This window comes from Hakea prostrata, chromosome 5 (assembly GCF_041222555.1).
Source record: "Hakea prostrata isolate BN-2017 chromosome 5, UWA_Hpros_2, whole genome shotgun sequence".
Classification (NCBI taxonomy): Eukaryota; Viridiplantae; Streptophyta; class Magnoliopsida; order Proteales; family Proteaceae; genus Hakea; species Hakea prostrata.
In genome coordinates this window covers 43,037,934-43,051,020 of record NC_142604.1, presented here as the reverse complement: position 1 = coordinate 43,051,020, position 13,087 = coordinate 43,037,934, and the positions used below count along the sequence as shown (strand labels likewise).

Genomic DNA, 13,087 nt, shown 5'->3' with positions numbered 1-13,087 from the left:
GGCGTCTGGGCTCCTTCAGAGCTCCTCAAATTGGCGTCACCTTATTTTTAGGCAATAAGGCGTCCGCTTTTTTTTTTCTTTTTTAAATCACGAGAAAGATGCCTAATTGAAGGCACATATATTGAAATACTTATTAGATTCCGATTGTAAAGTATCTATTGTTTGAACTTTGAACCTATATGCATATGTATAATGACGCTACATGTGATCAAATGTTAAAATAAAAATACAAACAAACAAAATCGAAAGAGAATAAGTTCTTGACTTAAGTCTCACACTCTCACTCTCACTCTAATCCCTAATCTCTTTCTCTCTTCCTCTCTTCTTCTCTTCCATTCCCGCGACGACACTCCGGCAAGCGCGGTGCCAGTGACAAACAACTTCTTCTCTTCCTTTCTTCTCGCGACTTTTTATTTAGGACCTATTATGTGTGGTTTGTAGTATGTTGGATGACTTGAGGTAGTCTGATATTAGCTTTTTATTATATAAAATATGATAGATTTAGAGTGAATGAGATGTACACTAAAAATAAAACGCCTCAACCGCCTTAAAAGCGCCTCGGAGGGCGCCTCGTCGACTCATCGCCTCAATTAGCCTAAACCGCCTTGCATCGCCTCATCGCCGTGACAACTATGCGTTCTACATGGATTTATCTTTTCAAACAAAAACATGAGGCTTTTCAATGTTTTAATGATTTTCATAATATGATTAAAACTCAGTTCAATGCCACCGTGATGATCCTTCACAGTGACAATGGCACCGAATATACTGATGGTGAATTTCATAGGTATCTCTCTAACTTTAGCATAATACACCAGACCAGTTGTGTTGATACGGCTACCAAAAATGGGGTTGCCGAAAGGAAGAGTTGGCATCTTTTAGAGAGAGCCCGTTCAATTATGATTGCTATGAATGTCCTTAACCAATACTGGAGTGATGCTATACTCACTGCCTCTTACCTTATGAACAGGATGCCCAATAGGATACTTGGTTTTAAATGTCCTAATGAGATTTCCCAAAGAGCCTCTTATTTTTTTCTTCCCCCAAAGGTTTTTTGTTGTGTATGTTATGCCCAAGGAAGAAAATTCGAGCAAAAGGCCGAAATTTCGATGTTTCGGTCGAAACTAGACACTTTTTTATGGAAATTAAAACTTCAATTTCGGGCCTTATATAGGACTCAGACTAATTTGGATTCTTGCATACTTCCTATTTCAAGCATAATAAACACAATGGAACTAGAATTTTGCCAAAAAAAAACTATTGAAAATTTATCATTCAAGTATACTAACAAATGACTGGTTCCGACAAGTATAAATTGTATTACATACAGACATATAATCATCAACATACATGAATTGTTTGATAGAATGGTTACATATAGTCATATACAACAAGTCAACAAAATAAAATGACCGACTAGATCAAATGATGATGTCTCACATACATTAAGTTGAAGCCTATATATCATATATACATAAAATAAAAATACATAATTTTAGAAAGTAATTATTAAAATAAGAAAAAGAAAAAATGGTAGTAAATAATAAAAAGATAAATTTAACAAAACACAATCATAGATCATAGTCTTAGGCTAAATATATATTAATTTCAAGGCAATACAAGATCATTTAAAGCATGAACAAAACAAAAATAAAAAAGGGGAAGTTTGGAACTGTTGGGTATGGCTCATGCTTCACATTCTATTGTTGTCAGACTTTCCTTTGTAGCTATTGTGGCTTAGGAGGTGTTTGGAGGCAAAAAATGAGCAAAAGTGGTGTTTGAAGGCAAAGGGAATCGTGGAAATTATGTGAAAATGGGATAGAAATCAAAAAAAACTAAGGAAAAACAAGTTGAAATGTTGAAATAGTCAAAACCTCCGAAATGATCGAGATCTCCGAAATTTCAATCAAAATTTGACACTTTTCTAAAATAATTGGAATTTCGTTTCGTTTTTTAAAAATGCAGACATGTCGACGGTCAAATTTTCTTCTATGGTTATGCCAAAATCACAGCCCACCAGAGTAAGCTGGCTCCCCGCGGCCTACATTGCATATTTGTGGGGTATTCTGTTACTCAAAAAGGGTACAAATGTTATCATCCTCCTTTCCGAAAGACTATTGTGTCTATGGATGTAATTTTTAATGAGTCTTGCTCTTACTATACACCTTTCTAGGGAGAGTCCTAAAGGAGAGGTGTTCTTTCCAACTTTATACCTTCTTATCACACACAATGATTCCCACACACCACCACAACACAACTTAGGAGTTCAAAAAGAGTTTCTTGATTGGGGGAGACTTCAGCCACTATACCTGAGGAGTCTAATTCTCCCCCTCCGTTTTCTGAACCATGTGAAAAACCTGGTCAGGGGGAGACCACTACTGTGAGGCACACTATTGAGGTCTTTCAATACAAGATTGACCATAATAAAGAGGTGCAGACTTATCAAATGAAGAATTAGAAGAGAAGCAGGGGATCAACAGTAGCAAACAGCAGGGAGGCAGACCTATCAACAGGGGGGACAAGTGGCATGATTCTATTAGGCAGTACCCATAACCGAAAGCATGCAGAGGAGCTCCTAGGTGGCAATGAAAGATTGGTGGGTAGTGGAAGTTTGTTAGAGAGGTCAGGAATAAGAGAAGGCACGGAGAGCTTGCTAAGGGGAGAGGAGAAAGAGGAGGCAAGCAAGTGCTTAAGGAGAGGGAGACCTCTGGGGAATGGCCTAGCCATGGTGTTGTTCTTATTTATCTGAGTTTTGATTTGGTTTACTTAATTTCAGTAGTCTTTATCAATTATTAGAATCACAGTCTGTAGTCAATAGCTATTTTCGATCAGAGTTGCCTAATGAAATTGATTGATACATCATACGTCAATATTATCTGGTTGTTGAAGTTTATCGAGTTATTGAATGAACAGAGTTATATTTTGTTGCTGTCTTTATGGAATCTATTGCCATGAATGATAATATCCATTGCTATCAGTAATGTTTTGGTGGGACTCAGACCAAGCTTGAGAGGGACCTATCAACTTGGTCAAAGTTGTATCAATCCCAAGGAGGAGAAATGGCGTTGTCACTCTTTTCTAGTGATGGGAAGGCACAAGATTGGATAATAGAAGTCAAGCAGTTTTGTTGTCAACACCAGATTAAACAAGAACATTGGCTCACAGTAGCTCTCGAACATTTGGTTGGGGATGCATTTGATTGGATTTATCAGATGACGTGGTCAGAATGCAACTAGCCAAGCTTCAACGAAGGCCTGAAAATTGAATTCAATGGCGGGACAGGGGCAGAAGCGAGATCAACTTTGATCAGTTGCCATAGTGGAATTGCGACCAAGGTGAAGGAGAAGGATTTGCAAAACCACCTCGTAAATTCGAAAGAAGAGGCAGTGGGAGTTGCAGCCAGTGTAGATGAGTCTCGCCAAGCATGGAGAAGAGAGGAGAAGAGAGGGACAAGTTTGAGAATCGATGCCTACCGTATTAAAGTTGTGGAAGAGAGAGAGGCCGCTGAATCAAAGAAGAAGATCGTTGGAAAGCTGCAGACGGCAGATGAAATTGCTATTTGCAGAAATTGGAGAAGACGATGGTGGAGTTGTAGGGTTTTTACGGTTGGTTTGGTTCAAATCGAACCGGTTCGTGGGTTTGGTCCACAGCCTAAGGACCAAAGATTGTTTTATTAGGGCCAAATTGAGGTACGTTTATTCTCACATAGGGCCCAAACGAACCAAATTTAAAGATTGGGCCACTTGGTTCCCAAAGAAACCTCCTTGGGCCCAACCTATTTCATTAACCCCAAGCCCAGCCCATCTCGTTAACCTAATCTCCGATCCATTTTTCTTAGCCCATAGTTTTAAGAGGTTAGGCTTAACCAATTCCATAGCAACATTATGGGCCGAGCCCATTCCATTAACCCCAAACCCATCGTATTTCATTAACACAATGTCCAACCCATATTTCTTAACCCACGATCTTAAGTGTTTATGCCTAGCCCATTCAACAGAATTATCTTGGGCCCACTACAGTTTCATAACCCAAAACCCAATCCCTTCAATCAAACCAACGATCAACCCATTTCTCTTAACCAATGGGTTTAAATATTTGGACCCCACCCATTTAAAACGTTTATTTTGGGCCTGGCCCAATGTGTTACACCAAAACCCATTTCCTCTCATTACCATTTTGGCCCTAAATACTCTCAAACAGTCAACAAACCAAGCCCAAACCAGCCCAAACCAAATACTCACCGAACCAAGGCTTGACCGAACCACCAAATGGGGAAATCATCGTCCTCAAGCTCGCAAAATCGAGATGGAGAGCAGGCTGCATGAATGGAGTTGCAGCGGTGCGTTGGGGGTTGGTTTCGTTGCCAGCAACAGTAATTTCTTTTTTTGTACAAATGCGCTTTTTATATATAGGGATAGGGATATTACATATGCCGGTAGGAGTTGAACCCATGACCTCTCCACTGAGAAGCAGGTTTCGTTGCCAGCGACAATAATTTGAAGACCAAGAGTATCGTTCCAGATCTTAATGCTATTTCCCTAGTCTTTTCGCAAAAATGTTCTGGGGCTCTCGCACAAAGGACTGCTCCCAGGTTTCGGACGACAATAGCAGGGAGGTTGCTCGTGAGGCGAGCACGCAAGGACCCAATGCTTCTCCCTCGATTGAAGGGACAAGGTGCTAGGGCCGCTGTGCTCGACGGAACAAGTCCCACCGCTACGCAGGCATCTGCTAGGAGGGTCACGGAAGGGGTTTCTGGAACCAGATCTTTGGGGTTCCTCTCCCAACACCGGCAATATTTGCAGGGGTGCGACTTGGACCAACAACACTTCGACTGGAAATTCTGCCGGATCAAACCACTGCTAGGCATCGTTCCCTTGGCTTTTTGCTGCAAGTTTTTCGCGATATGGTGGAGGATGCAATGCATCAAAAGCTGCACACAAATGGTGTTGCAAGAACGAGGAGGGGTTGGTTTTCAAGCCATTGCTGAGGCTCTTGGACTAGCAGCTATTAAAGCGGTGGTTGCTATCACTGCCATTATTGCTGGTGGACGCTTGTTGCTTCGGCCCATTTATAGGCAAATTGCAGAAAATCAGAATGCTGAGATTTTTTCTGCTAATACTCTTCTCGTTAATCTAGGGACTAGTCTTCTTAGTCTTTCTGTGGCATTAGGAGCATTTTTTGCTGGTTTGCTTCTTGCAGAAACCGAGTATTCCTGACAATTTGAATCAGATATAGCTCCATATCGGGCCCTGCTGATGGGTTTCTACGCATATTGCTGATTTCGCCTGGCTGTGTGGCACACATGTGAAGACTCCACCTTAAATTTTCCCTCACCTTGAGGCATGGTTATCAAAGCATCCGCCTAGGCGGCAAAGCGGTTTTTGAACCGCTTAACTAACAGGCTGATTTCTTGCCGCTTTTTTGCTTAGGCACTACCGCTTTGCCGCCTTTTGCGCCATATTGCCGCCTAGATGCTAAAGCAGCCGTTTTTCTTACATTTTGTAATTTGTGCATATTATTATTATTATTATTTTAAATCACAATTTATTCTACAATGCCTTATATAAATTTAAATATGTGAGCCATTTCGGAATCGAGACCCAATTTGCAAATGAACTCCAAAGCCCAAAGTGTCTGTCGGCAACAGAATGTGAAGCATAAGCCATATTCAACATTGAGAATCAATGAATCATTAAATAAACAATGACTTGGAAATCGGAATAATGAGATCTATTAATTTATCGTCTACATAATTATTATTATGAATCTTATGATGCTTGATGAGATGAAGTTATGCTTTTATTCTTTTTTTGGATAATTTTTCATAATTGTGATTCTTGAATGTTTTTTTATTTTTATGAATGTGATTGTTGAATGTTTGTTTAGTACTTTAGTTTATTATGAAAAGTATTTGTATTAAAAAGTAGTTTAAAAGTAGTTATATTAAAAATATTGACTCAACCGCTTTGGTCGCTTTATATTGCCGCCTAAGAGCCGCTTAGTGGCCTAATCGCCAAGACGGAGCCCCAATCGCTTTGGTCGCTTTGCCGCTTTAATAATCATGCCTTAAGGACAAGGTGAAACTTAAGGAGGGAAGTGTTGATAAGCCCCTAATAACCCACGTCTACCAGAGGAAGAATAGGAAGAGAAGCAGGGAGGCAGACTTATCAGCAGGCGGAACAAGTGGCATGATTCTATTGGGCAGTACCCATAACCGAAAGCACGCAGAGGAGCTCCTAGGTGGCAGTGAAAGATTGGTGGGCAGTGGAAGTTTGTTAGAGAGGTGAGGAATAAGAGAAGGCACGGAGAGCTTGCTAAGGGGAGAGGAGAAAGAGGAGGCAAGCAAGTGCTTGAGGAGAGGGAGACCTCTGAGGAATGGCCTAGCCATGGTGTTGTTCTTATTTATCTGAGTTTTGATTTGGTTTACTTAATTTCAGTAGTCTTTATCAGTTATTAGAATCACAGTTTGTAGTCAGCAGCTATTTCCGATCAGAGTTGCCTAATGAAATTGATTGATACGTCAATATTATCCTGCTGATAACATTCTGAGTTCATAGCTTTCTGGTGTTATTTCCTATTGTTCTTTTAATTCCAAGAACTGAGTCTCAACTATAAATATCTGATTTGTATCTGGTTGTTGAAGTTTATCGAGTTATTGAATGAACAGAGTTATATTTTGTTGATGTCTTTATGGAATCTGTTGCCATGAATGATAATATCCATTGCTATCAGTAAGGTTTTGGTGGGACTCAAATCAAGCTTGAGAGGGACCTATCAGGTACTAACAAAGCAATGCTGATCATACACTGTTTGTCAAGAAGTCAGGTACCAATATCACACTTCTCATTGTTTATGTGGACGATATTGTCATCACAAGGAATGATGGTCATTCCAAGGTTGAAGGACTTTCTTGGCAGAGTTTAAGATTAAAGATCTAGGGAAATTACAATACTTCCTAGGGATTGAGGTGGCTCGATCAAATAAGGGTATATACCTATCCCAAAGGAAGTATGTCCTAGATTTATTATCAGAAGTGGGAATGTTGGGGTGTAAAGCAGTTAATAAGCCCATTGAAGCTGGATCTAAACTTATGGAAAAAGTGGGAGAACCAGTGGACAAAGGAAGATATCAAAGGTTGGTAGGAAAGTTTATTTACTTGTCTCACACCAAGCCAAACATTGCTTAAGCCGTGGGGACAGTGAGCTAGTTCATGCATGATCCATATTTAGCTCATATGAAGGTTGTTACCAGAATACTGCAATATTTGAAGGGAACTCCTGGAAAATGAATATTTTTGTCACCCACTGATAATCTCAGGGTAAAAGCATACACTAATGTAGGTTGGGCAAGATCTCTTGATAATAAGTCAATTTCAAGTTATTGTACCTTAGTTGGTGATAATCTTGTTACTTGGAGGAGTAAGAAACAGAATGTGGTAGCTTTATCCAATATTGAAGCTAAATATAGAGCCATGGTTCAAGGAGTTTGTGAGCTACTATAGTTGAAAGGCCTACTATAAGATATTGGAGTCCAAGTTCCAAACTCGATGATACTATATTGTGACAATAAGGCTGCCATTAGTTTGCCAATAATCATGTACAACATGATCGAACTAAGCACATTGAAATTGATAGGTTTTTTGTCAAAGGAAAGCTAGAACAAGGGCTTATCTACATGCCTTTTGTGAAGTCCGGAGACCAAGTGGCAGATATTTTCACCAAGGGTTTAAAGGAAGGAGATTTTCTTCCTATTGTAGGCAAGTTAGGCATGACTAATATTGTTGAAGTATACGCACTTTGGGCTATTTTACTGTTCACAGTACTATTTACATAAACTTCACGTTACTGTTCACGTGAACAGTAAAATTTGTTTGTACTATTCACGTTACAATTCACGTGAACAGTATTATGCTATTGATGTTATTCTACTTTCTATTTCTAATGTAGGAGTCTTGCTACACAAGTTTTGGAAATTTTTAGAAAGCATAGTTTCTATTTTGGTGGTAGTTTCTATTTTCAAAACTTTCTATTTTAGAAGCTAGGAAGTTACTAAAGCTGTAATTTTTTGTTTCCTTTTTCTAGAGGACAATTACTTGTCTCTCAAGTTGTATTATATTCATTAGAAGCTATAAATAAAAGGGCTTTGTGATTCTAGACTCTTAAGCTAGAATAACAAGCCTCTCCTACTAGTTCTTCATCTCTCTTCTCTTCTTCTTCTTCTTTTTTTTCTTTGTTCAAATTCATATGTTGTTTGATTATTTAATGCTTGTTTTCTAACAAATATCTATGCATCAACTTGAGGGGGAGTGTTGGTTGAGTCCTACTATGAGTTCAATTCTATTAGAGCTTTAGTTTGTGTAATTTTCTATTTCTTGTTACCCAAATAAGGGTATTTATGTAATACTCTTTTTTCCACTTTATTATAAATAGAGGGCTTAAGATCACACTGATCGATTAAGTCATTCTACCACAATCGTTTTTCTCAACAATTTTCTTTGCAATTACAGTATAACTCTTATATAAATTGACTATTAACTAATCCTAAAAAATGATTTAGCATGTTAAGCAGGTTCTAGAGTACCCCGATGTAACCCGTTCTTTATTGAGCTTTAGGTTCAGGATCCATTAACAAAACCCCTCCCAAAACCACCTCGTTAAAGCTTCAATCTGAACCTCCCCGGTTTCGCATCGTCAAGTAGTTGATCGGTCTAACACCAACCCCAGTGATGAAATCCCCAACCCCCACAAGCTTCACACCACAAGGTATTGGTTGGACCGAACACCAATCCCATCAGCCTCGATCAGACACAAGACAATCTTCAAGAGAGAAGAAGAGAAGAGCAGGAAAAGCTTTTAACTAAACAAAGTTTTGTGGTCAATGGTTCCTACAGCTTACAACTTTATGTAAAACTCAAAAATCCTTAGCCTATTTGATCACGAAACTGAAATAGACTTAAAAAAAAAGTCATAATCTATCCCCACTAAACACTAAAAAAGAAAATTAATTAAAATGAATATTTTCCAAGCCAGAAAGAGAATATCCTCAATTCAAATTGAAACACTGGTTCAAACCCACAAAACCACTTCAATTTTGAACACCAAGAATTAGAAATAGTACTACAAATACTCTGAGGAATCAAAGGCTATTGCATAGAAACCCCATAGTTGAGACCCATAAAAGAGGCCTGTTAGATACAAGCGACATGGGATCAATGGGGGAACATGTATATAACCCAACCTTAGGATTTATCCTCAATAAAACAAAAGCCTATTTAGGTAATGAGTCTGCATCAGTACACCTCAAACCATGCCAAAATGTACTTTGTGATGTCCAACCACAAAAATGACATATATGATTTTCGAATATAAAATATATTTATAAATAAAATAATAATTTACAGGAATAAAAAAGAATACTACAGTGGAACAAACCATCCCCAGAGAGAATATGAACAGCATGATTTTGGGAACAACAAATAAATTTACCTCTTTCTTCTTCAAGAGAACCCAGAGGAAGAGCTTATCACCAGCATCCTCAGCATGCCTGCTAGCCAGCCTCCTCTTGTTGCAATAAGCAGCAACATCAGTAAGCATTTCAGTACAGGGGACTCTATATTTTAATGCTGCAGCTGATAATGCTTCACGGCATTCTTTCAATTCTGCAACATCTTTGTCAAAATATATACCAGTAAAAACCTTCTGCTTGATATGCTTCCCCTCAATTACTTTAAGCTGCTGCACCTTTGGCTGCTTCAGAAACATATCTTCAGCTTCAATAACTGCTGCAAGCGTTCGATGCACCACAATATCAGGATACCTACGCAGCGGGGATGTGAAATGGGTGTAAAGAGGGACAGCCAAAGAATAATGAGCCCATTCGTTTTCCTTATCCTTCAAATCTCCAGTACAGAAATAAGCAGCCATCTGCATTGGCTTAGATGCAAATGACATTAGGACATCAAATAAAACAGGATCATTCTTAAGGTTCTCCCTGATCTTTGACAGCGAATGCTGAAGCTGGGCAGAAGAAGAAGTGTTGACTTCTAAACCATGCTTTCTCCAAAATGCTTCAAACTCTTTAAGTTTCCGTAAATTAGGTTCTGGATGCCTACGCAATAATGCACAATCAGGAAAAGCTCTACATATAACTTCAGCAGCTGTCCTATTCGCCAAGAGCATCAACTCCTCCACAAGAATGTGAGAATCCTTCTGTTCATAAAGCATACCATCATATGGAATTCCAAACTCATCAAACAAGAAAACAAGTTTGGAACTTTCTAAATGCAAAGCTCCATCTTTGAATCTGTTGTCTCTCAATTTCCGAGAAATCTCATTAAGGATTTTAACAGATCCAATAACATCATCCCAGCCAAACTGACCATGTAATGCAGGCCACCCAGATTCTAAGACTGCAAGATTCTCAATATTAATTGATCCATCAATTATGTGCTGCACATTATCATACGAGAGCTTGCAACACGAATGAATCACAGTACGGCCCATCCAACGATCCAAAGTGTTCCCACAAAGATCAATATCCCAGAAAATAGAAAAAGCAAGCCTATCAGCCCCAGGTATAAGCGAACCCAAGTTCTCTGAGAGCAATGGAGGCAACATCGGTATTTTATGTTGCAAAAGGTATATGCTAGTGGATCTCATTTGAGCTTCTGTGTCCAAGGCAGTGTCTGGGATGACAAATACCGACACATCAGCAATATGAACACCTACTCTGAAAATGCCATTTGATAACTTCTCAACTGACAAAGCATCATCAAGATCACAGGCAGTAGACGGGTCAATAGTAAATATGCAAAGATTTCTAAGATCCTTTCGTCTTTCCACTTCCTCCTCAGGCACCTCCCATGGGATACTTGGCAGACAGGAAACGGATTCAGTAGTGAACTCATCATGACGAATAGCATTCTGAAACAAAATTGCAGCAATCTGTGATTCAATTTCTCCACCATGTCCAAGATTATGCATGACATGTGCTTGTGGGAGATGACTTTCTTCCCTCCAATCAATGATTCTTGCAGCAATTAACTCCATTTCAACCATAGGATCACCTTCGCTCAATCTTTTTTTAATGCAATCTGGCAAACTTTTTACAGAAACAGTCATTTTAGGAAGTCTTACATCAATTGGTGTCAACTGGATGTATTCCTTACCAGAGAATGTAATGGGATTCCTGTTCTTCTTGGCATCCTTTTTATTCAAATCCTTATAGGAAAGCCACTGGTTAACACCAATGAAACCTACAACAGCATCACGGCGGCGAGAGCTTTCAATTATAGCGACAACCCTACCAGTTGGCCGCTTGGACGGGAATAAACTAATCATGCCACATAGCTTGCTTAATGCAGCTGATGCATCATTCAAGTCAGGTGAGAAACCAACTTTTGACTGACCTGAAGCTGAACAGTTCTCATTTGGCCCACAACAAAAACTCCTGGAGCCAAGTCTGATCTCTGCATTAACAGCTTCACCAGCGGAAGCCTGGTCTAATAAAACATTGCCATTGCAGGAATCCTTATAGTCAGCGCCTACCTTATCTTTTCCCTTGCCGTTCTCCCCCAGGCTAATCGCAACATCTGGAAGCACACTACAATCATCCATGGGGACAGAATTCCCCTTAAGTCTGGTCCAACATGTTGGAGGGTCCACTGCAATTGCAACAATGTCTCCTTCTACCTACAAAAGGAGTGTGGTTCATCACATTTCACAGCAAGCTGAAACCAACAGCATATTTATAATAAGAAGCTATCGTACATGCAATAATACAAGGCTTAGAAAAGAAGGAAAAAAAGATTATAGTACAATTGAACAGCAGCGAATGCATGAGGCACATAAAAATACTATCCTGCATAGGCATTACACTAAACCGCTATATCTGATATCAAACGGTGAAACAAGAAAATAAATATTGAAATTTGGATTAAGTAATTCAGAAAGAGAATCCAATAGGATTAAACTACATCAACTCAATACGGAATAATAAAAACTAAATGTTCACAGCACAACAATTGAGTTGGAGGGCCGACATGTAGCACAGATATACAATGTGGTCGTGGTCGTGGTCGTGGTCGTGGTCGTGGTCGTGGTCATGGGGCTGCTGGAGCTAATGGTGGAGCTAAGCTGGAGTTGCTGTTGAAGCCACAGCTTGATTGATTTTTATCTCATTCCATTTCCACACTTGTGTTATGAACCGAGTTATGACTAATGGGTGTATAAATGTATTAATCTATTCTCAAGAGTCGAGAATATGATACTCATATAGATGGAATTCTGATGAAAAATTAAGTTATTTGATGTATTTGATACACTTGCTTTTCATTTATATGTCTTAAAGGTTCTATATATCATGTTGTAATAAACTTGCATGTCCAATCCTGCAAATTTTCGATTTCAAACTTAAGGTCAACTTAGAACTCATACTTAGGTTGTTTTCTCACAAATTTAAAGCCACTATTGTATTCAGAATGCCTAGATTAGGCTAACTACCAAGTTTGAGCCCAACCTGGACCTTAAAACCCCCCGAGATGCGCCCTCAAGTTCTCTCGAGTTGGCCCATCAAAAATTCCCCGATCTTGCTTTTTCGGCCTTGCGACATAGGTGTCAAGAGCTAGTTCTTGAACCATGGACACAAAAAGCTAAGAGAAAGTCATTTGGTGTGTTAGGAGTAGGATCAACAGATGCTCTTTGACGTGCTGCTAACAAGGAGTGATCTAATTCAAATTAGAAAAGTATAAAGAACCAGTGGACCTAGGATGACTCCCTAATGTAATCAGGCCCAACCCCCTCCAAGAACCAAGCCCAATTGTCATGCCAAAGTGTCGGCCGAACCTTCCCAAGGGTAGTTTGATCATTCTCACAAATTTCAGGTATCTTAAGTTACGGTTGCATTAAGTCCAGTGCATTATTTGGACCTACATTTATTTTTATTTTATTTTCTGATTATGATTTTGTAAGATACTTGATAGTCCCTATTTAGGTGAGATTCCCAATTAGGTTGGGACCCCACAATTTGAGTCCACTTTAATCTCCTTACTTTAGGACTCCATATCTACTCTTAGAATTTGGGTTGGATT

The 13,087-nt window shown here is 39.2% G+C and overlaps 1 protein-coding gene across 1 annotated transcript in view; it reads right to left on the bottom strand.

Annotated features, from left to right (window-relative positions):
* Positions 1-13,087, bottom strand: part of LOC149016025 (Ribonuclease II/R family protein) — a 31,386-nt gene that overhangs the window by 10,971 nt on the left and 7,328 nt on the right. The window contains exon 5 of the mRNA XM_089157120.1: positions 9,486-11,690. Coding sequence (XP_089013246.1) covers positions 9,486-11,690 — 2,205 coding nt within the window. The remainder of the gene's footprint in view (positions 1-9,485; positions 11,691-13,087) is intronic.